Genomic DNA, 25517 nt, shown 5'->3' with positions numbered 1-25517 from the left:
GCGGCTTTCCGCTGTTTTCCTTAGGTCATTATTACATTAGGTATTCCAATAATAGACTCACGATTATTGTTTCAGATAACGTAATCGACGAAGATTCTAATGATTGTAAGTAAAAATTTATATAACAATTTTTTTTGGGTTTCTTTTGGGTAATAATTTTCTTCTCTTATTAATCTATCATCGAGGTGTACATGATAACAACCAGGACTGACGGCTTAACGTGCTCTCCGAGGCACGGTGGGGAGACCCACAAGAACTGCACAAACATTCAGACCACGAAAAACACCTGTATGGCCAATACAAATATTTGTCATGTGCGAGGATCGAACCCGCAACCGCCAGCGCAACAGGTAAAATCCATGGCTGTGACCGTTGCGCCAACGCAGCGTCATTCCAATAATAGAGTCACGATTATTGTTTCAGATAACGTAGTCGACGAAGATTCTAGTGATTGTAAGTAAAAATTTATATAACAATTTTTTTTTTGGGGTTCTTTAGGTAATAATTTTCTTCTCTTATTAATCTAATATTTAAAAATTCAAATATATACAAAAAATAATGAAGTAAGTAACCGTGATAAGTCCTATTTTTTGTGCTTTGTGTTGAGCGAGCTCGAAATACCACTGAAATCCAATTTGGCATACTTTCTACTAAGTTTTTGGGGCAATACTGAGCTCTATGGGAGCTTCTTTTATTTCACGTAGTGTGATTGGCGGTGGAGCTTGCTGATGTATACGCCGTCTCAGTACGAACCATGCATACTCAAAGGGGTTTAAATCAGGGCTGCGTGCTGGCCTCTCCATGTGTATAATACCGATATTCTTGAAAATAGGCAAACACTATCTGAGTTGTACGCAGGTGGGCATTTTCTTGCATAAAAACGGCAGTCTCGCCCATGTCCACAAAAAATGAACCAACGCAGTAATTCAGAATTTCAGTAACATAAGATATGTTCTGCAGTTAAAGTTAAATTTTCTATTACTACTAGGTCAGTGAGCTTTCAGAAGAAATCCTAGCCTGCACGTAAACAGAGCCTCCACCGTATGATACTTTGTTTCCTGTACAGGCTTAGTAATAGTGCTCTCCCGGTCTTCTGTACATTTTTTCCCCCATCGTGCTTGTATAAAAAGAATCTAGACTCCTCTGAGAACATAACTTTTGACCAAATAATTCAGAGTCTAATTTTCTGCCATAACCTACCATAATTCATAACCTTGAATTTCTATAGTGTCTTTCTAGTTTTTGGCCATTTGCAGGTCTTAATGACTTTAAATTTGCTTCAGCTAGATGACGTTTTACTATATCCGTACTCAGATTATTTCCTTCAGCTCGTAAATAATGATTCTTTACTTCAACAGCCGTAAGAACGCTATTGTTAGCTCCATATAGCAATCCTTATGCGCCGTCGTGCACCGTCCTCGCTCTGTTTGTGGTTTTCAAATTTGGTCCAGTTTCATAGAAACGCTGGAGTACTCGCTGAACTGTATAAACAGTCACACCAACAGTTCTCGCTGTATTTTGCTGACTGTGTCCATCTTTAAGCATTGTCAGGATCCTGGTACATTTTATAGCAAAACTAAAACACGCGAAAGAATTGATTGAACATTCTATGTTTTGGCACTAAATTAGAAAACACCATTATTTTACATTTTCAGTTTTTTATACAATTAAGTATCAAAAAAAATAAAAATATATATAAATTATTTAGTCTTTATTGCATAAAGCTAACTCACGTACTTTTTAAAATATTGAAGATTTTCTAACCTTTTTCTTTGTGGTCCAGTGTATATTGTTTTAAAAAAATCAGTACAAAGTGACTACACTATCTGTGGTTTGACAAGAGATTATTTAGATGTTATCTCCCAATCTTTTGAAGGAAGCGTCATTCTTACGAATGACGCTTCTTCTTTATATCTTTATATTTAAATATCAATGACTAACTAGCAATAAAACAATAAAATATTTTACCTCAAAAATATAAAATTACAATATAAACTTCCAACAATATTACGTTCAAATTGATTTTTTTTTAAATACTAGTCTTTACAGAAACTAGAACTAGATTGCACTACCTGAATGAGAAGGGTCACGGCAAGAATAATACTAACATAAATAAATATCTTCAATTTGCACACACGGTCGTCTGTACCTAAAGTATCTCAGTCTTTCTTATACGTACCAGCTGACTAATATAGCTACATTTTTGTTTCGATAAATATACATTAAATATTCATGCCCTGGGTGGAACTCCAACCAACAACGATCCCAAAAGCAGAAAGCAGGGTAAATCGAACCAAAGGGCTAGTCAAGAAATATCTTGCTCATATTAAGGAGCAAGCCAACTGAGAAGCCACCTTAACCTTACACAGCTAAATAATACTGCTCTCAGGCAATGTTGCATCTTCTTTAAGGTCGAGATACTTCTTCAGACGGGTTGCTCCAGATTTTGAGCAGGATATTTCCCGATGTGCTCTCTACCTCAATAAGACTTTACATAATTACAGAGTTGCCACCACTTTAACTTTAACTACTTTTTTTACAGTGGTTATCGATCCTGGTTTCGAGATGCCTACTATCGATGTCGGTAAGAAAAAATGAATAATTTAGATCACATATCCCTTAATTATATTAATTTTTTTATAATAATAAATTCATTAAGGAACCCGAACCGGGTACTTTTAGAAAAAAATAATAAAAGTAACGCATAAATTTAAAACGAAGTCTGCAAATAAATGTAATATGTCTTCAAATAGATGAAAGTAACAATATGAAACAAAGTTAAAAAGTGATCAACGAATATTCTAGATTAAGATAAGACAGTTGTAAAATACAGGTTTCCTGTCGTACAAAACTACTTAAAAGTATTGTTAACTTGAAAGCATGTGAGAGATGAAAGGCAACTCTCCCCTCGTAATAAATCTTAGCCTGATTCTGTTTTAAATAATACAGATATTTATTTACAGATCTTGAAGAATTCCATCCAGTAGGTAAGTTTACAATAATAATTTATTAGTACACATTTTATTACTTAATTAAATTATTATCTACTTTTACAGATATTTAATTTTAACATAAAAATATCATTGAATAGCGTGGTAGAGTTATTTGTTGTTTTTTAACAGATTGTACGACCAGGCCCTTCTTTCAATAATACGTCATTTAAATATTTAAGTTGTATTTTTCTTAGATCAAATAACAAATGACATTTATTATTTTCAACAGACATGGATCCTGCTTTAATTGAGCCTGAATTGATTGACACTGTACCACTTGAACGCTATCACCCAAAACGTAAGTTAAGCATCGAAACAAAAGTGTTGTTACCTAATAAACTAATATGTAACTTAACTACTGTAAAATTTCTGTCTAAAAATATTAAGGTATTATAATATTTATTCAAAATATTTTATTATTCTCCCATATTCATTTATTTGTTTAATATAAGTTACAGTTGTCGACGTACATGATATTATTTGTATATTCGTTTAAAATTGGGTATAAACAATATTTGGTATAAATAAAATGAAGATCATCGATTTCTTTTTAATCTTTATATCTATTTTGTTTCAGTCTCGATGAAACCAAATGCCCGAGCCGCCTAAACATTCAACAGAAGCATTTCCGTATTTTTATTCAAATTATTTCTTACCCTTTGTTGCTACAGTTCTTTACTTAGTTACTTATGCTGAATTTGTCAATATAAAATCATATTAAATTGTTCGTTCATTTGTTGTAAATAAACTATTTGAAAACATTATGCGTATTGTTTCTTTTCAAATAAAAAATCAAAATAATTTTTAGAGTTTTGTACCTCAAAAGGATAAAACGGAACCCTTATAGGATCACTTTGTTGTCTGTCTGTCTGTCAAGACCTCTTTTCTATGGAACGCGTGGAGGTATTAAGCAGAAATTTATACCATATACTCTGGTCCACTGTCCCTTGATGCTATCAAAAAATCTAACTTCTAAGCCAACGCAGTTAAAAGATACAGCCACTTATGCTGCAAATTTTGACACTCGCAAGGGAATTAAAAATTGCGAAAAGTATCAATTTTTAGTTATATTATAGAATAAAAATATTTTTAATAATTTTTGTATGGAACCCTCGGTGCACGAAACCGACTCGCAATTGGCTAAGTTGGCTTCTCCACTAATCTTAAAAACTTTTTAAAATGAAATCAATATAGTTATTATGATGCTGGCTACCGATTTCTAATATTAATTATGGTGACATGACTATGCAAGAAACTAAACAGTTACCTACATTATTTTGATGATGATGATGATGATGATGATGATATTTGATGATGATGATTGATATTATAAGAGTATAAAATACGTGCCTAAAATTAAAGCCTTTTTTATTTTACATGGCTAAAAATGAGACGCAAAAACGTCTTCAGAAGATGCGCAATTAATTATTATTGATATAACAAAATGATATATTTTTGTTCTTGTAAATATGAATACATCTTTATTTATACAGTCAGTAATAATCGAGAACAATCAGTCATTACTAATAATAAATATTATTATGCAAAATCGAACCTGAATAAACACATATGTGTAAGCAAGGAGCGACTATAAAACGCCTAGTTTAAGAAATAATTTTTATAACACAATTTTGTCACGAGTACAATCGCTTGTAATTAAGACCGTAAATTTTGTAAGAAATGGCAGACATTTATGTGGTAAGCTTTTTCTTCTTCTTTATCGTTAATAATATTACGTACTTGGCGAGATAAAAGATCCTGGAAAAATTGTGATTTTGAGTAAAAATAGATATTTAAGTGAAAGTAAATTTTTGGTTTTTTACTTGAACTCAATTTAAAAATTTCAAAAATGGTTTATTTTTTTTTTTTTTTATTTGTTCTAAGTACACATTTTATGTAACATTTTTTTGTGTATGTTATATGATCATAAAATTTTTATCAGTATTTATCTATTGTAGGTAGCCGTGTGCATTGCGGTTATGGTGGCGATAGCTCCTTACATAAATATGGATATTTCAATTGACTAAGAAGAAAACGATGGTGTTGTCTAAATTGTTTTTTAATATTTTTTATTACTAATTGTCAATTTATGAATTACGAAATTACAAATTAGATACATATAATCTAATAGTCTTTCATTATAATTTTGCAATAATTTAATTAATACATAATGATTAGGTACAGCTTATACACATTGAGCGACTTTAAACTTGTGGACCAGTCCCTTCGTCAGTGTCCACGTCTTGGCTCCGTATGTTAACACGTGCAGGACGCATTGCTCGAAGACTTTTGTCTTCAAAGATTGCGGAATCTTCGAAGTGGAGACTCAACGAAGCCGCCGAAACGCCGTCTAGCCCAATCGAATCCTCGTATCGGCCACCTTATCGAAGTTGTTGCAGCCTAATTGCGGGCTATGCTTGGGGTTTCCCTCAAAGATAGGATTAGAAATGAGACTATCCGCGAGAGAACGAAAGTAACCGACATAGCCCACAGAATTAGCAAGTTTAAGTAGCAGTTGGCTGGTCATCTGTATCGCAGGACCGATGGCCGTTGGAGCAGACGGATTCTGGAGTGGAGACCATGTCTTGGAAGACGTCGTTGGGCGTCCTCCGGCCCATTGGACCGACGATCTACGTAAAATTGCCGGTGTAGGCTGGATGAGGATTGCGGAAAACCGGGATGTCTGGTGCGAACTTTGGGAGGCCTATATCCAGAAGTACACTGCAATAGGCTGAGCTGACTGACTCACTGACTGACTGATTACAGCTTTTTCAGAAGAGAACTTATTATATATTAATCAAGCGTCGTTTATTTGATGAATGGCTTTCAACTAGTGGCTTAAATGACAATCAAAACTAAATCAAACAGGAAGTAGTCGCTCTGATCAAATTTTTAATTATTTACTGTACTATCTTTACATATCGCCTATAATGTATTTGTTATCTGGGTTTACCGATTTTGATGATTCTTACTTTAATCGAAAGCCAATTAATGCTTGTCAAGTAGTCTCATTTAAATTTGATTGAGATCTGAATACCACTTTTTGAGTAGTCTTTGATAACGCGTATTTAATTGACTATTTTTTCGTCACCCTACGTTGTATACCTCATAAATTTTTACTGAGTGCCTCGATTTGGATGTTTTTTATTAATCAAAAGCTAATATTTGTGATGTGGTCCCATTTAAACATAATCAAGATATAATGTGCGCTTTTTGAGTAATCTTTGTGACGCGAATTTATGAAATGCGTACTTTATCGCAACGCCATCTATCGGAATCCAGTAAAATTACTTCGGTGAATATCAAACAAATGATGTTACATGCCCACATGTACTGTAACGTAAGTGAGCTGTATTATCTACTACGGTAGCAGTTTATTCTTAAAAAATAATTTTGATAATTCTTGTTTTAATCGAAAGCTGATGCTTGTCTTGGGTCCTATTTAAATTTGATCGAGATCTGATGACTACTTTTTGAATAATCTTTAACAACGCAAGCAAATTTAATAAGCAAAAACAATTATGTATATTACATATCCTTGGGGGTCTTCTTATAAGTAATAAGATATTAAGTAAAGATACCTATGTTATCTTGGAGTTAATATACATAATAAGTTTACGAAAAGGAAGAGGAATAGTCATGTGTTTGTTGGAATACTGTCTGTCTGTGTATTCATGAAAATTCTGATGATTCTTATCAAATTTTAAAACAATTACTTTAATATTTGAAAAAACGGTGTAATAAAAGTTGCACCTTGCAGTTGCACTGATGAACACAATTTTCTTAACAATGACTTAAATGAACCTTTTGTCAGATTCTAAGGCTAGAAAATTGTAGAATGGATTTCAAGCACAAGTAGTAAGGGGGAAGAAAGCAGAAGTTGCATTTCTAAAGCTGATGAAGAGTAAAAAAATTTGGGACGAGAAGCAAGTGTCGAATAAGAATAATAATCTTTTTATCATTTTTTTAACCAGACAAACCTTAAAACGAAATAAAGCATCCAGAAACTAATCAAAACTATATAGTACAATGTTGGCTATAATGACGATATTTTGTAGATTTAAAAATGCGAATTACATTTTAAAATACACATAATAAATTACAGCTATTATGTATATTATATATACGTGTTAAAATATCCAAAATTATTCCACTCCAAAATATTTGTTAATCATGTGTTAATCAAACAAACCAAAAAAAGAGTTAGCCATGAGTGAAATCGCGTGTGATGACTTGTGTTTTCATACACGGAAGTTGCGAAGCAATTCGCACAGATTAAATATCATACAATTTCTTATAATAATAATGCCACTTAAACCGTTGATATAACAAGTAATTAGTTCATTGTTTTTTTTTTATTCATCAATAATAAAAAGTATAACAAAAGAATGGCTTAAGGAAAGTCGGTATATAAGTTGACAATGTTTAGACGACAATCACAGCAGGATAACAGAGTCAATTGAGTAGAAATGCGTCGACTAGCGGTAAGCAAATATTTTTTTTATAATATTTTATTATTTGTTTCAAAATTGTTACTCCCATTAGTCCTATTGCTGAGCACTATTTATGGTGTGTATCCATCCCATAGACATATTCGAAATAATTATATTTAAACATTTTTGAATATCATATCAAAAACTGACCGTTCCAGCGGGGAACGAACCTGCGTCTCCGCCTGCCCGTGCGGCGCTCTAGCCATTAAGCTATGGAACGATGTACCCGCTAGATCAAAATTTTTGATATGATAGTTTTATTTTCGGTTTAAGCGAACCGTGGCGTCGTCTATAGTGAGTCTTTACGGAAACCCTAATAAGACTTCCTATTTAGGTACTTATTTATACTCACTAAACTCATGTCAAATGGTATTTTACCATTTATAAATTTTGAGCGACAAATAGTTCAAAATAACTTATTAATTAAAAAACATTTATTTTTTAAACTTAAGTGCTTATGTACGTATGTGTGCTACTCTAATGCAAGGTAATTATCGCATGAAGCCTAGTTCGTATTAAATAATACAATAATACTTTTTGTATAAAAGTAAAAGTATTTGAAATAAATAATTTCCTACACTTTTTTTAACAAACAATCAATGTTACTCAAGCATAAATTGTTTTTACAAATCTTATCTTGCAATAGATTCTTTTGATTCCTTTTGCGTGTACCATTTGTCTGAATTTTTTAACTAAATTAGATTTTATCTATACTACAACTTTTTCACTTAAATTTTTTTTCAACAGATATTTTTATTTGTCCTCGTGCTGAGCACGGCGGTCCTTTGCGAAGATCCTCCTAACACAAAGGCACCAGAACACCCGAAGACGTTGGATCATCACTCCGTTACGAATTCCACGAAAATGCCAGAGCAGCCCAAAATTCCCGATGGCAAACCTCTGACTAATTTTAACGGAAACAATAATTAGAATTAACCACAGCCTAATTTACGAAATTACTTTAGTAATACCTTGATTTGTATCTTTTGACAAAATTAAGGGCCTCTTTCACCGTCTACCGTTAAAGATATCTGACATATGACGGTATCCAAGCGACGAAATTTATGATATGTTTTTGTTTTTCACCACCAATTTCCACCTTTATTTATGGAATATTTCTTTTCGCTACCCGTGTATCTAAAATGTTTTATTAATTAAGGTGAAACCAGCCCTTAAGGCCCATTTTACTTCCTGCTGTTAACGTATATTTCTAACTTATGTATAGAATAATCTTTATCCACAAGCGGTTAAACAGGCGTCAAGAAATATTTTTAATATTTTTTTTTCTTTTGTTTTAAACATATGTTGAACGCTTTTTGGCCAGTAAGTTCTCTCTCTTTGTACTTGTCTTTCTGTACAAAATAAGAAAGAATTACAAAATGTAGTACGTAAATAGGCACTGTGATAGTGAAGGTCACAAAAACATACTGAAAGGCTATAAAAAATGGACAATTTTGATGTACCTCTAGAAGTGTGTAATTATTTTTAAATAGAGCATATTAAACTCAGTTGCAGCTGTTTTATGTCTTTTGATTTTTTTTATAAGTTTTCTCTTTTTTATTTATTAACTTTCATATTATTTCGGGAATCGCAATATTCTAATAAATAACTTGAACTTTTTAAAATCTGAACTAAAACAGAAAGTCAAAAAGAAAAAATAAGCTTAAATGGTAATTGATTCTTAGAGCAAAAACTATACTAATTCACTATTCAAAAATATTGCAAGGATCTAACAATCTATAACGAAATATCAATTTGGTCGAAAATATTCAATTTACGAAGTAAACGATACGCATATAACGATATGCATATTATATTAATTTTATTGATAAGACTAATTATAGCTTATTGCAAGTGCAATAAGCTTTTACAACAATTATTTATTTACACCTATGTTTAATTTATATAAAATTACTTTTGATTACATATGTAACTATTTATCGCCGTTTCAAAATTAATTCAAGATTTTTAATAATTTTCTTACGAGACGGTAACAATACTTTAAAGAATTAAGTCACACCATCGTAATACGAAATTAACACATTACAAGTATTACTTAAGTATATTTTAAGATCACACTTCATAATGAAGTAGTTACTGCAGTTCGTCTCATTATATTACCAGTAAAAACGATTCACTTGAAGCACTGAGGCAGTAATTAGACCGTTTACACGTTAATTTATTCCGAGAGTCTTGCGAAACTTCTAAGAGTCCTTCACACATGAATACACTAACATACAATATTGATTTAGAATAATATTAATATTTATATAAACAAACGAGTATACTAGGACTCTTGTTTTCGACTACTTTTACAATATTTGCTTTGCTATATTTCTTGATAGGAATTATTTATTATTTAACGCAATCGAATTATTAACAAAATATTTGCACAAGCGTTCATTTGTGGTTTGGGTGTCTGTTTGTGTCTCTCCCTACTGTAGAGAGTAGTGGTAGAGTACTGTACTGTAGAGATGTTGAGCCATCAGACAGGGTTGTTCGTTCGGACCTGATAAAAAGCGTTAGTCCGGTTAGCGAATGCTTAATCATTAAGAAAAATTATATAGTACTAAAATTATTTAAAGACGGAATATTTACCATGTTTTTTATTTTCATTTTGCGGAGCTTGATATATCGACATTGTGTACGAATGTATTGTTTACGAGATATATAGATATATATAAAATATACAATACAAAATAAATATTTGCAATGTAAGCGCAAAAAAATGTGTTTATTCACGACACAACTTTAGAAATCTATTAAACGATCAGTGCTCCTCTACTATATTATGCATGTATTATACATATAAACATTTCTCTGGGATCATTCTATTTATTAAAGAAAACCGCATCAAAATTCGATGCGTAGTTTTAAAGATCTAAGCATACAGACAGCGGGAAGTGACTTTGTTTTATACTATGTAGTGATAGTGTCTGCCAAAACGCAGTGGAACGGCGTTATAAATTAAGCTTCCCCAATGATAATCCATTCATAAACAAGAGGACATTGTTGATTTAACTTATTCAGTTCATACAAAATATTGTATTTGTATACACTTAAAACATTACCTCATCGGTCAGTGAATAGTGTCACTAATTACAGCTTAACATTCTTAAAAACTTACAACTGCTTATATGCGTTACTCGGTTGATAAAATAAGATGTTTTACTAAAAATATAAGTCATAAATAGATTTTTGAAGTCTAAGTTTTATTAAACTTATTGACCTATTATTTTTGTATCTTGACCTATTTCTATTTTGTATGTACCTTGTCCCCGATGATGAGATAACCAAGATATGAGAAATGGCCGAGACTGTCAATGTTTTGTATAACTTTTCGATAACTTGTTTGAATTATTGCCTTTATTACGTCTGAATAATGTAAAAACATTTTTTCCTGATCACAAACGTGCAACTCTTTCTTCTTTATGACATTCAAATTGATTACACTTAAGTATTGTACCAAGATTCGGATAAAATAAAACGCAAAAATATGCAATAATATGTTTATTCATATTCATGTCATTGTACAACTTCTAGTATCCGTGCTCCTTGTATCCATGTTGGTGATTACCATGTTGGTGATTACCATGTGCTAAAAAAAGGTATATAGGTTAACGAATTATCCTTTCACATATAAAATACCTAATATTATATAACATTTTCTTTCTTAAGATACAATATTTCGATCGTTTGTTAGTTATAATGATTATTATAATGTTAAATTATAATGTTAAATTATAATCCTACCGTAAGCACCGACGTCAGCATGACCTACACCATCAACTCCAGCTTGGGCTTCAAAACCTAAGAAGCAAATTAAATATTTGCTGTATGAAAAAGTAGTATCATAAATATAGAAAAGAGTGAATATAACAAATTTTACTCTAGCCGTACTCACATCACATGTACTAAAACAGTTATATAATATTACTAGCGACCCGCCCTGGCTTCGCACGGGTGCAATGCTGATACTAAATATACTACAGAATGTCTTTATTTATAGTATGAAGCTAGCTTATAGATTGATTATTAACATAATAACAACATTCAAATATGCGTCGTTAGATTACACGTTGTTACAGAATGCGTTGAAGAAATAAAGGTTCACTGCTCGTTTCCCATAGGTGATGATAGCGTGATAATTTGTAGCCTATATGTTGACCCGACTTCTTAATAATATTCGTGCGAAATTTGAAGTAAATCCATGCAGTACTTTTTGAGTTTATCCCGGACATACATACAGACAAACAGACAAACAGACAAAAATTCTAAAAACTATATTTTTGGCTTCGGTATCGATTGTAGATCACACCCCAAGTATTGTTTTAAAAAAATATTCAATGTACAGTTTTGACTTTCCTACCATTTTATTATATGTATAGATAAGAACAGAGACATATTAGAGCACAGGGCCTTCTTATCTTAATCATTAGTTACGAATTCAAAAAAGAGTTCAAATTTTTATTTAATAAAGTTAAGCTAAATAATTTCAATAGAGCTGTGACTAAATTTCTGGTATTAATTACTATTATTATTAATTTACGCTTGTGCACGATTACTTTACAATCTTTTTAATAATTAGTTAAGTAAACTGAAAGGTACCTGCTCCATGACCGGATCTACCTCCAGCACCTCCTTGAGCATAGCCTTGTGGGACAACTGAAAAAAAATGTGTATTTATTTCTTTAACTTAATGAATGTTAAAAAAAACTTTGTATCAATGAACTTATTTTTTCTAAGTTTTATGGGGGCTAAAAACTTATAAAAACATTGTAATTTAATTAAAAATTATCGTGTACCAAAAGCTAATCAAATTCAAAGTAGTTATAAATTGTAAAAAATATTTTGTTTTCAAATGTTACCGGTATGCTTATAGAAAACAAGAGACAAGCTATTTAAGAAAAGTAAAAAAAAAAAGTTAATGGCATATAGAACCTTAACTTGTATTTAAAAAATTAATATTATATTTTATTCCTTTAAACTCAATTATTTAACTTTAGTTCACATTTGAGACCTGTAATTTTCCAACATTTATTTCATTGGGTTACTAGTATCAGACAATTCGTTGTAATTAATCAAATAAAATTTAAATCAACTTCATGTCAAGTCATACTTTTAAGGTGTAACTACTCGAGTATTCTTTGCTTGAAGTTATTTTTTAAGTATACTAACCGTGTTGTCACAATTAATATACCTAACTATATAATAAATATATATACGTAAGACCTTTTGCCAGGTATTTGAAGTATACAGTACCTACATGGTAAATACAGGTATCTACGCTCATAGCTATTGTATACAAAGCTATAGTCACTTTAATTTTTTTTTTTTACTTACCACCTTGACCGGGGAAAGCACCGGCTCCAGCACCCCCTTGAACATGGCCTTCAGGGAATCCTAAATAATCAAAACTTAATAATCAGTATGTGAGATTTTTATATTTTTAATTTTATAATATATATTAATACTCTTTTAAAACAATCGTTATAAACTTTCGAAATACACAGTCGTCCATTCCAGACCTTTACTATTTACTCAAAATGCGGTAAATTACGCTAAATTAAATAGACTTTTACCTATAACTTTCTGAACAGTTATTATTATTTTTCTTAATTAATTATATGGAAAGGAAAAAGGAAAAAGTTATAGGAAAAAGTGCTCCCATTTTGTCAATTTCAAACCAAATTTGTTGAATTTTTCATCACTGCAATATTTTTTATAAAGACAAACAATTGTATATTTCATTTCTTCTAATTATGTTTAATTTACGAGATATTGCAGTTGTCTGCCTCTACATTGTGCTTAAAAATATGACAACTGAATTAACTACCACTTGGTCGTTTCTACATAGGAATTAATAAATCTGGATTTAATAAAGATTTTCCATATATTTCAGTAAGTGTAAAAAGTATGACTTTTCCAATTCCAAAAATTTCCAAAAACGTCTTGCCATGTCTATTGTGATGTATTAAAATGGTTTATTATTATGATAATACTTTTACACAAACCTTAATACATAAAAATCAAAAACAAACAAACATTGTTGCCGGCCGGCGAAGCACATGACATCTGACTGATGACACAATAGGAATGAACGTGCGCCCCTGGCGCGGACTGCGTAAAAGCGGCCAAGCGGTAGTTGAACGCATGTACGTCGTGTAATTTTACAAAACAGCAGTAGTTGTCTTCTTTTACTCGACAAAAGTACATGAAATGAGGCGATATTTGTATTTTTTATTTTGCCATGTTGTAAAATATAAAGTTTTTAGTTAGTTACTGCAATAAAAAAAAAACTCAAAATTGTAGTTAACTTTTTTTACTTTGCACCCGTCGAAATATTCATTTTGAACGATTAAATATTTGAATAAAACTCATTAAAACTTTACCATACTTAATTATTTTAATTGAAATTTTATATTTTTGTCTAATGATATTTTAGAACTGTGAACTTTATCAGTTAGTTTTGAACAATCTAGGAAAGTAGATAGAATTTATTTAGTGTTTCTGTGTTAAAAATTCTAAAATAAAACTTATACGTAGTCATTTCATACATCATTTCTCATATATATCGAATAGTAGTAGTTATATTAAATGGTCAAGTGTACTATTTTTATATTCCTTGCTATTTACCATGACCGGGTTGTCCACCGGCTCCAACATCTCCTTGGAGAAAACCGTGTGGGAGCGCTGAAAAATAATTTTACATCAATACTTTTTTAAACTTTAGTACGCTTTCCGAAACATTGTTTATTTATTTATTCAACTTTATTACACAACTGTACAAAATATGTTGTGTAAAAGATACCGCTAGCGACCCAAAGCCATAAGCCTAAGTCTTTATTATTCATGAACAAAAATAATCTTAATTTAATTTTTATTTTACTTTTAAATTTTAACTGACGCTCATTTTTTTGTTACAGTAGATTAATTTCTAAAAATTGTATCCTAATAGTGAGTAATGTTACATACATTTCATTGTATTGAAGTGCAGCAGACAGAGTTTAAATAATACTACGTTATAAACAGCTTTTAATAATAATTGTATTTGCTCGCAAACAAAAAAAAACTGACTTCAATTACATCGATAAGTAATACAACCTAGATCGATGAAAAAATAGTCAAGTAACTACGCGTTATCGAAGATTACTCAAAACGTAGTTATCAGATCTCAAAAAAATTAAAAATTATCAAAATCGGTACACCCAGTAAAAAGTTATGCAAATTTTTGAGAGTTTCCCTCGATATTTCTAGGATCCCATCATCAAATCCTGGTTTCCTTACAATGGTACCAAACTAGGGATATCTCCTTTCTAACAAAAACGTATTATTAAAATCGGTACATCCAGTAAAAGGTTATGTGGTATAATACAACGTAGGTCGACGAAAAAGGCGTCAAATAGAAACGCATTATTAGATATAACTCGAAAAGTAGTTGTTAGATCTCATATAAATTTAAATGGGACCATGTGACATATACGTCGAAATCGGTCCACCCAGTCAAAAGTTCTGAAGTCACATACTTAAAAAAAATACAGTCGAATTGAGAACCTCGTCTTTTTTTAGAAGATATCTTTAAAACTTACCATAAGCCGCCACAGCTAATGCAAGAACGAGGCACAAAGACTGAAACAATAATTTCTTTTATCCATACCGCAACTCTTAAATGTACAGACGTGAATAAATATATTTTTAAGTACCTATGTAAACTGTGTTTTAGTACAAAATTCGTAACAAATACAGCGTCACTAAGTCCACACATCTTTATCAACTATGTGATCCTGCACCGAGTAATAAGCTTTATCTATTAATTTTTTTTTATAAAAACCTTAAATTTATGTTGAGACAATTCCAAAATCGTGTATGGGATTTTATTATACATGCAAATACCATGACCCAGAAAGGCAACATTTACTTTGCGCAGTCGGAAACTTGGAGTTACAATTTTGTTATTCCTTCTCGTGTTTACAATTCGATTATTACTATTTATTTTAAAACAATGAATATTTTGGTGAATAAACATAATATTGTTATAAATATACTGCGACGCAATTGTTAATATGTCTATCTTTTGGAAAACATCTCCTACTCGACTACGACTCGAGCTCCAAGATCGTAAATACCGCGAATAGCCCTTTTTTGCAAGAGAAATATAGTCTCAATATCTGCAGCATCACTCCACAGTAACAGACCGTAAGCACTATGGAAATAGCTAAAATAAATTAAACGTGAGGTTGCAAAGTCGTCGGTCAGTTGTCGTACTTTTCTAACTGCGAATGACAAATGGGAATTCCACTGAAGTTTTGATTCCAAATGTATCCCTAAGAAAACTGTAGTATCATTGACAATAAGCCTCTCGTTATTTATTAAAAAATTATAATTTGGATGCTTAACATTAGGTAACGAAAACAAAACGCACTTGGATTTTTTGGTGTTTAAAACCAAGTTGTTTATTTTAAACCAATCTTGAATTCGCGACAAAGAAGTGTTCACGTCATCATAATTTACTTTTTTCCTATCAACTTTAAATATTAGAGGAATATCATCTACAAATAGGACTATATTACAAATATATTTAACATAAAATGGCAGATCATTTATATATATTAAAAAAAGAATTCCCTACTATGAGTAACGATCGCTATTAGGTGTATATAATAAAAACTGACAGCTTAATGAGCCACGATGAGGAGACCTACAAGGATAGACATCCAAACCGCAAGGAAATATTTGTACAGATACAAATATCATGATTTGAACGCGCACTGGTTGTTAGGCGTACATTGCACTCGCAACTGAGCGGTTGATAAATATAACATTAATATAATATATAATAACTTACTTCAATTTCCAAAAGTATTTTTGTTTATTTTAAACATGATTTTTAAATCGAATTAATTATAATATAACCTTATTTTGACAGTAAAAAAGTGAGTAATTAAATAACACAAGGACGGGTGCTTTAAGTAATAATAGTTAATAACTACATAAATAAAATAAATAATAACTTTATATAATTGGTACTTACTTTGAACATGACTGCTGCTCTTAATGTCGTCTAGTACACAAACAATGAAAATATGTTATAAAGTAAGACAAACGGCCCTTTATATATTAATATTACTATCTGTAAAATTTGAGTATTTGACCTGTACGTGTATGTTTGGTAAATAAAAGATAATTATATATTTTACATAATTAGCACTTCTACTTTAATTATGTATATATTAAATACTAATATTGCGAAATCATTTGAAACAAAAAGTTTTTCGATTAAATCAAAACAACGTTAACATGTGTTTGTTTCCTATATTAAAAATACAAACTTTAAAAATATATTAAATTAATCTATATCAATAAAAAATAATGTTGCTAAGCGCATAACTCGAGAATGGCTCGACCAATTCGGCTAATTTATTTTTTGTATGTTCCTTAAGGCACACGAAAGGTTTTAATACTAAAAAAATATTTTAAAAGATCTCATTATCATTATCACTTCAGCCTATACAGTCCACTGCTGGACATAGGCCTCCACAAGTTCGCGCCAAAAATAGCGTGAACTCGTGTGTTTTGCCCATAGTCACCACGCTGGACAGGCGGGTTGGTGACCACAGGGCTGGCTTTGTCGCACCGAAGACGCTGCTGCCCGTCTTCGGCCTGTGTATTTAAAAACCAGCAGTTGGATGATTATCCCACCGTCGGTCAGCTTTTTAAGTTCCAAGGTTCCAAGGTAGTGGAACTGTGTTATCCCTTAGTCGCCTCTTACGACACCCACGAGCAGAGGTGTCTATATTCTTACTGCCGTAACCACACAGCTCCGCAAAAAATCGATATAAATAAAAATCTATTAACTTTTGACGGACCGAAGTCTGTCCGGGCAACTAGAATATAAAATCAAAGATTGAATATCAGCAATCATTTCGTTATTTATGAGAATATATATGTGATCTTAGATGTCTATAAATATTATAATCTATACTATCATGAGGGTACCCAGAATTTAGTAAGGATGGGGCAAAAAAATATAAGAACTCAATAAGTAATAGAAATTCGAAACGCAACTTTTCATTAACCTTCACTATCTACACTACTTCAATAATACATATAAATTTCTGATGTTCTGACTAAATCTTACTCATATTTTCTTCTTAAAATCTAAAAATCTAAAATACTTATTAGCTTCAAGTCGGTGTGAGGAAAATCCTCCACCTTGCCCCACTATGGGTACGCGCATGTGTCCTAAAATTATAAAGCTAAAGACAGGCTGGGGTAATCCATTTATATAGCAAAGCTTTAGCATTTATGTGACATCACGCTACAACTAATAAGAACAGAATACCAATTAACGGGAAAAATTTATTCCTTTTTAAAGTATAACATAATATAGAATATTATAAATATTTCTATACAATCGAACAACAACAGCTAGTTAAGTATAAGGTCATTAACAATATTATTATATTTAATTCGACTAAGTTCATAAAAATATTTACATAAGTAACGAAGATTTGTAAATACAAGATATATATAGCGTAAACATAAACAACTGGCCTTTGATAGCCCGTTTATTAAAATTTGGTTTCGTAACAAAGGCAAATAACAAACACTACATGTAACGATATCAACACCTATAGGTAAAGATTTTTTATTCCTATTACTAGCGACACGCACCGGCTTCGCACGGGTGCAATGGTGATACTAAATACTATCAACAACAAAAGATACCTGTTCTATTCAAGTCTTTTTTAAATTTAAATAACTAAGCTTAAACTACGATTTTCGATAATTAAAAATACTTTAGCCAGTGTTTGCAATGTAAGCGCAAATAAATGTGTTTATTTACGACATTACAGTACAAACCTTTAAAATTATCAGCGTTTCTCTACCCTATTATGCCTGTACATATAAAATACATATAAAAACATTGCTCTTGAATCACTCTATCTACTAAAAAAAAAAACGAAATCTGTTGCGTAGTTTTAAAGATCTAAACATACAGACAACGGGAAGCGACTTTGTTTTATAATATATAGTGATTTTCATTCGCTTAACATTTTTAAATATGTCTTATAATTTTTTTTAAATATTTTATGACACGAAAAATCATATGTTGATGCTAGTAGAAGCCATTAATCTAAATAAATGATGTACCCATTGATATTGTCAATTCTTCAGTAACATTATTACTGAGTCATACACGCACTATTTCTGACTCACTATTTCGTTTGTTGTTGTACTGGAGTTCTCACAAAATTGTGTCAGATTGTTTATCAGCTATGACAGAAACACTCAATTTGAGATTTACGAACTTATTTATTTCTTATAAGGATGCAAACAATTCATTTATAGTAATTGAATATTGTTAATCCGGGTATACGCATTACTCAAGAAACATTTGTCAACTCAAAAAACTTTCTTGTTATTATTTTCTATCGTTTTATCATATCCATGTGTACGAGCATGACCATTAAAATTTTACGAAGTAACAAACATGTCCTATTAAAATATTGCTAAAAATCTTATGAATTTTATGAATCATTGTCATGTTGCGAAAGACACTAATTGCTGCTTAGATATTTCCTTTTTTAAGCAATAAATAAAATATTTCCTATGTTGTTTCAAATATTTTCACACATTTGTCACAAAGCATTTGTCACAAAGGGGGGTAGTGGGGGGAGTTGCAATTATCGTTTGTCTTGTTATTTATTATTTTTTTTTTAATTTTTAACAATAAAATATGAAATTCTTAAAAATTAGATTTTAATAACCTTTTATTGACAGGAATTCCGTCTGTCATTTGTCATCCGAATTTAAGAAGGATATGTAAATTTTCAAAACTAGGAGGAAGAAGTCATAAGTGGGTAATGTTAGCTCTAAAAGAACTTCTTATACGTTGGGATTATTAAAAAATAATTTGATTGACGCGTATTATTTAATAAGCGGTGTTGCTACGGCTCTCTTCCCGTGGCTGTCGTAAGAGGCGACTGAGGGATAGCACAGTGCCACTACCACTTTAGTAATCCCATTCCATATTGGGTTAGTAAAAAAAAGCATGAAACGAAAAAAACAATAAATTAAAAATAAATCACAATAATTCATGCATGCAATACGAATACTATTCACTATTTTCATATAAAATGTTAAAACTTTGTATAAGCTACGAATGATAACAATTCCCTCTCTTTCCGTGGGTGTCGTAAGAGGCGATTAAGGGATAACACAGTTCCACTACCACCTTGGAACTTAAGAAGTCGACCGATGGCGGGATATTATCCAACTGCTGGCTTTGAAATACATAGGCCGAAGACGGGCAGCAGCGTCTTCGGTGCGACAAAGCCAGCTCTGCGGTCACCAACCCGCCTGCCCAGTGTGGTGACTATGGGCAACACACATGAGTTCACGCTATTTTCTGGCGCTAACTTGTGGAGACCTATGTCCAGCAGTGGACTGTGATAGGCTGAAGTGATGATGATGATGATGTATTACTTAATAATCTTATTTTTAATTATTGACTACCTAAACTATCAACTTCGGATTCTCCGTCATATAGTATGTGTATTACAATAAATGAATAAAATACTCAATAGGCTTTAAGCTTTAACAAGAAAGGGAAAACTTTACACGATAAATGAATTCGTATGATGTATTTGTGTTAAAAAACTTTAAATATTATAAATACACTGAATACATAACAGGAGTCTGCGTAATATTGTATGTGTTTTATTTCTGATTTCGAGTTCTCCAAAATATAAATAAGTAAAAAAAGAAAAAAAAATGTTTTATATTGACCAAGGTATTTATATTTACAAACAAGTATCTTAATTATTTAATACACTTCATACGATTTTTTTCAGTAATGAAATGGATATAGAAATCGAATTACGATTAGTGGTGTCCTTTTCCGGCATAACCATAATTTCCATAACCACCGAGATTATATCCTCCAAAAGCTACTTCTGCGGTAGCGACTGGAGCTACAGCGACGGGAGCGGCCGCCACTACGGCACCCCCTCCATTAGCGAAACCCCCTCCTAGCAATAAGGCACCATCCTGTGCATTTCTTGCAACAGCGTCAGCAACAGCCTGAGCCTGAGCGGCACTTGAGGCGACAGCGGCAGCTTGAGATCTTGCAGCGTTAGCGATACGAGCTGCTTCTACCGCACGCGCATTTGCAATAGCGACGGCATGTACACGTGCAGCATTAGCGATGCGTTCAGCTTCAATAGCACGAGCAACTTCAACAGCTGCGGCTGCAGCAGCCCGTCTGGCAGCCTCAGCAGCACGAGCGTTTTCATAGGCAGCAGCACGAGCTCTCTGAATATTTGCAATACGAGCAGCATCTAATGCCTGAGCTCTTTGGATAGCATTAGCTTGTCCGGCTCTTGCAGCAACTTCGGCAACACGGGCACCTTGAATAGCGGCAGCAGCGGCATTGGCAATTTGAGTAGCTTGTACCGCTTGAGCATTATGAATAGCACTTAGCTGAGCAGCACCAACTGCAGCAGCATTATTCAATGGAGCACTGCTGCCAACACCAGCTCCTGTAGCTAATCCTGCTCCACTATCCACAATTACTCCGGATCCGCCCGAAATGGCATCAGCAGCAGAGCCAAGTTCATAGCCTGTAGCTGCCACTGGAGCAGCTATGACAGCTCCACCATAACCACTCTGCGCGGCCTTTGAGTCCGCAGCAGAAGAGCTGTGTCTAATACCTACAATTGAAAAAAGTATAGTAAAGTAATTTGTATAAGCATTTTTTGAATAACATGAATTAAAATTATATAAATATAACACGTGAAGTATTTTATTAAAAAAAGAAACTTACTACTTCCAAGTGCATTACACGCGAAAGCGATGACAGCAAGAATCTGGGTAGAGATTAAATAGATTAAATATGTATATAAAACAAAATATGGTTTCATCGAATTTTAAAGCATTTATTAGGTTTATATTTACTTTTTAATTTTATTAATAGCTATCTTTTTATACATTACAACAAATAAATTATGTATATATATTGATCTTGGATAATAATTATACCGTAACTCTTTCAATCCTTACCGTAAGTGGAGACATTTTTAGAATTTGTTATTGAATCCTACTCAAGTAAACTGTTAGATTACAATGAATATATCTGCGAATTACATGCACTTTTATACTATACCAAATTGTTACAACTTCACCTATTTAAAATTCTAATCAGAGCTACGATACTGTTCTATTTGAATATTGTTACGTATTTTTGCTGAAAAAATAACCTACACACGCGAGAAATTAAACGCTTGATCACACTCCAAGAAAAAGTAAAAAGTAAAATGATCGTTATAAAATAGTAGTAAGTATTAGTTTGCTGTGTCGTGGGTAGTTAAATAATCTTGTAAATTAAATTATTTATTTGCATTTAAATTTCGTTTTAGACATGTTTTTACACCTTATGACTAAAACCGGAATACCAAATGTTCTTCAAAAGTATAACAACTATTAATTATTAAAATTTTCACTCATGAATGTAAATGTCGTGAAATATATTTGTTATAAACGTATTACTTAACCATCTCTGGAATATTAAAGACTATTTAAATTTTTAAGTCTTCAAATAAAATTCTCAAGAAAAACTAGAAATTTTATAAGCTTAATTCTTAAAAATAAAAGTTCTTTCTTATATTCTAATTCACTCAAAACAGTCCACTCAGATTTATTTTTAAAAACAATAGTTTGTCTCTACAATATAAATAAGGAATATTGATAAAATTTACTAAATATCAAATCTTGTTGTGAAAAAACGACGAGGACAACTTGCGTCCAAAATCAAAAATGACTATCTTTACTTCATCAGAAATATCTGTTTGATTTGAATGGAATAATTTATTTCAGTGTTTTTCAAAATTTTTAATAATGCAAACCCCATTTTAATTTGTAAAGTCCTAGTGACCTCCTAAAACTAGACTAAAATCTAGGCTAAATTCGACCTGTCAGATTAATCGAGCAAAATAACACACTTGAAAAGGGAAATGAATAGGTTATTGCAGGGTCGGCATCGTGCTCGTGATCATTCTGATCAGACAAACCATACACTTGTTTTTGACCATAGTGGTATGAAAAAATATACATAGGTAGCCCTACCTATGTATACCCATTATAATTTATTTTGAAATAATCTATCATCATTACAGCCTATACAGTCCACTGCTGGACATAGGCCTCCACAAGTTTACGCCAAAAATAACGTGAACTCATGTGTTTTGCCCATAGTCACCACGCTGGGCAGGCGGGTTGGTGACCGCAGTACTGGCTTTGTCGCACCGAAGACGCTGCTGCCCGTCTTCGGCCTGTGAATTTCAAAGCCAGCAGTTGGATGGTTATCCCGCCATCGGTCGGCGTGAAATAATCTATACCGGTGGGCAACTTTTATTAGACCACAATCGAGTTTTTTTTACTAATAAATTACATATTTGATATCAAATAACGCGTTTTTATACACAAAGTCGGACTTCAAAGTACTTTATTAAAATTGGATTTGACTTAAAACAGCTTTCAGATATATCATAATGCTTAAATAATTTCGTATTTCTACATATAACTCACAAATTAAACTTATCAAACAAAATTAGGTTAGAAGGCTGGCTAATCATCCTAAACATAGATTATACTTATAATCCATATAGGATGATAAATCTGAACTCATTTTTTTTAATGTAATTAAACCATTTGTATAATAAGTAAATTTTTGCAATTGGTACCATTTGTTAAATGTTTATTTGAAATAAAGCTTACTACTATTATTATTATTTATCTATTCAAATATATTATGAAATACTATTTAGAATGAAAATTCAGAACAAAAATGAAAAGAATTACTTATATTATAATATTTTGATCTCTAAGCGTAAGAAAACAGAGCAGCAAAAATAGCCTATTTATTTCAAATTTGATTTTTGTAGTTTTTATACGTATATAGTAAATTGTGTAGGACTACCCAGTCTGCTGTTTTTAGGTAAAAGGCTATAACCGTTTTTCTAATTAAATTCTCAGATTTCGATTTTTCAATGTTGGAGACAAGTCGGTAGACAGTGTGCATAATCTTGAGCTCTAGTACTTCTGCACTGTCGGAGTGTGCTGAGAGGTGGAAATCAACGGAGTGACATCGTAGTTCGAAAACTATTTTTTTTAACCGACTTCCAAAAAAGGAGGAGGTTCTCAATTCGACTGTATTTTTTTTTTTATGTATTTTACATCAGAACTTTTGACCGGGTGGACCGATTTCGACAAATTTTGTTTTAACCGAAAGGTGGTGTGTGCCAATTGGTCCCATTTAAATTTATTTGAGATCTAAAACTACTTTTCGAGTTATATCTAATAATGCGTTTTTACTTGACGATTTTTTCGTTGACCTCCGTTGTATTATACCGCATAACTTTCTACTAGATGTACCGATTTTGATAATTCTTTTTTTGTTGGAAAGAGGATATCCCTAGTTTAGTACCATGATAAGGAAACCAAGATCTGATGATGGGATCCCAGAGAAATCGAGAGAAACTCTCGAAAATCCGCAATAACTTTTTACAGGGTAAACAGATTTTGATAATTTTTGATTTAATCGAAAGCTGATGTTTATCATGTGGTCACATATAAATTTTATTGAGATCTGATAACTACTTTTTGAGTAATCTTTAATAACGCGTAGTTACTTGACTATTTTTTCGTCGATCTACGTTGTAATACTCGTCGATGTAATTGAAGTCGGTTTTTTTTTTCGTTTGCGAGCAAACACAATTTTTATAACGAGAAAAAGAAATTCACGTAATAAGAGTGACATAATCGTATCCTAATGTTATATTATTTTCTTTAGAATGAAGTAGTCATCTTCATTTACACAAATAAATAAAATTGGAGTGTCTTCGTTGTATTAAAACAGCCTCTTTTTACTAAATGCATATACTCGTAGATGTATACACGGTACATATACCAAAATAACATTTTTACAATTTTGTCTGCCTGTCTGTCTGTTTGTTCCGGCTAATATCTGAAACTGCTGGACGGATTTTGACAGGACTTTCACTGGCAGATAGCTTTTATTTTAGAAATTATATTTATTTTGTAACTCTGCGAACTGAACAATAACTTTTTGTCCGATTCCACGCAGACGAAGTCGCGAGCACACAACTAAAATCGTGAATAAAAAGCAGATTCTCTCGAACTTTTAATACAATAAGCATCTGTATAACAAATTCATTTTTAGATATTTTATGTTTGTGTCAGTCTCAAAACTAAACCTAAATAAAATATTAATTGTTTATCTACTTATCTAGTTAGTAAATATCGACGCTATTTAATGAATTTTAGTATTTTCATTTACTAAATTTAATGATAATATGAATTCTCATTTTTTAACAAAACACATAGAAATATAAATGTTAATTTCACTCAAACTACCCATTATTTTGTATCCGAATCACCCTTAATTTTGCTTTCGGCTTTTCTTAGCAGATTTCGCAAACATTGCAGTCGGGAGATCGCACTTCATACATAGTTGCTTCTTCAAATGGCCAATAATATATTTCATTTATTTTTTACTATATTTTTTATACAACATTTTATTCATTTTTAAACTTATAATACTTTTGCGTAGATTACTTAGAAAATGTTGAATAATGTAATATGTTGAGAGTCATACATAGAATTTTAAAGCTATAAACCCACAGGATATATTTCCATTTAGCGTAGATTGAATGCCTTATGAGTAAAATAATTGAAATATTAATGCATTTAGAAAATCAAGTTTTAAGTTGCTTCCCTTTTATATTTCAAAAGACTCACACAATTTTCATCAACAGGAAACTACAAAACAAAATTCTAAGTACATAAACAATATTTTTCTTTTTAAATAAATAAAAATGCTTCTGTTATGAATATTTTCTAATAGTACCTGTAGCAATTCAATGAAAACGAAGATTTAAACGCCATAAGATTTTTTTACGTTAGAAAACTTTATGGGTGGTTTTCTTTGGTTTAATTAAAAGTCAATACA

At 31.7% G+C, this 25517-nt stretch overlaps 2 protein-coding genes and 2 long non-coding RNA genes across 5 annotated transcripts; 2 read left to right on the top strand and 2 right to left on the bottom strand.

Moving 5' to 3' along the window:
- Nucleotides 1-4534: 4534 nt before the first annotated feature.
- LOC123661678 lies at nucleotides 4535-5121 on the top strand. The gene is made up of 2 exons (XR_006744378.1): nucleotides 4535-4691; nucleotides 4952-5121. It is a non-coding gene; the product is annotated as an uncharacterized LOC123661678 (long non-coding RNA).
- A 2277-nt stretch (nucleotides 5122-7398) lies between these two features.
- Nucleotides 7399-9005, top strand: LOC123661677. The gene is made up of 2 exons (XR_006744377.1): nucleotides 7399-7477; nucleotides 8234-9005. It is a non-coding gene; the product is annotated as an uncharacterized LOC123661677 (long non-coding RNA).
- A 1976-nt stretch (nucleotides 9006-10981) lies between these two features.
- Nucleotides 10982-16590, bottom strand: LOC123661676 (glycine-rich cell wall structural protein-like). 2 transcript variants are annotated; one of them, XM_045596629.1, is made up of 7 exons: nucleotides 16518-16590; nucleotides 15076-15115; nucleotides 14123-14179; nucleotides 12830-12889; nucleotides 12095-12151; nucleotides 11240-11296; nucleotides 10982-11084 (listed from the first exon to the last, which is right to left on the bottom strand). In XM_045596629.1, the coding sequence occupies exons 1-7, from the start codon at nucleotides 16524-16526 to the stop codon at nucleotides 11026-11028; spliced, it is 339 nt and encodes a 112-aa protein (XP_045452585.1). In that variant the 5' UTR covers nucleotides 16527-16590; the 3' UTR covers nucleotides 10982-11025. The 2 variants fall into 2 exon arrangements, with proteins under 2 accessions (XP_045452585.1, XP_045452586.1); XM_045596630.1 differs by having other exon boundaries at nucleotides 10982-11069.
- A 3682-nt stretch (nucleotides 16591-20272) lies between these two features.
- LOC123661400 (fibroin heavy chain-like) lies at nucleotides 20273-21565 on the bottom strand. Its single transcript, XM_045596363.1, has 3 exons — nucleotides 21551-21565; nucleotides 21315-21357; nucleotides 20273-21201 (listed from the first exon to the last, which is right to left on the bottom strand). Exons 1-3 carry the CDS (start codon nucleotides 21563-21565, stop codon nucleotides 20375-20377), a joined length of 885 nt encoding a protein of 294 aa, XP_045452319.1. The 3' UTR covers nucleotides 20273-20374.
- Between the last annotated feature and the right edge of the window lie 3952 nt (nucleotides 21566-25517).

The sequence above is a fragment of the Melitaea cinxia genome, chromosome 17 (assembly GCF_905220565.1).
Source record: "Melitaea cinxia chromosome 17, ilMelCinx1.1, whole genome shotgun sequence".
NCBI classification, from domain to species: Eukaryota; Metazoa; Arthropoda; class Insecta; order Lepidoptera; family Nymphalidae; genus Melitaea; species Melitaea cinxia.
This window is presented reverse-complemented; position numbering and strand designations above follow the sequence as displayed.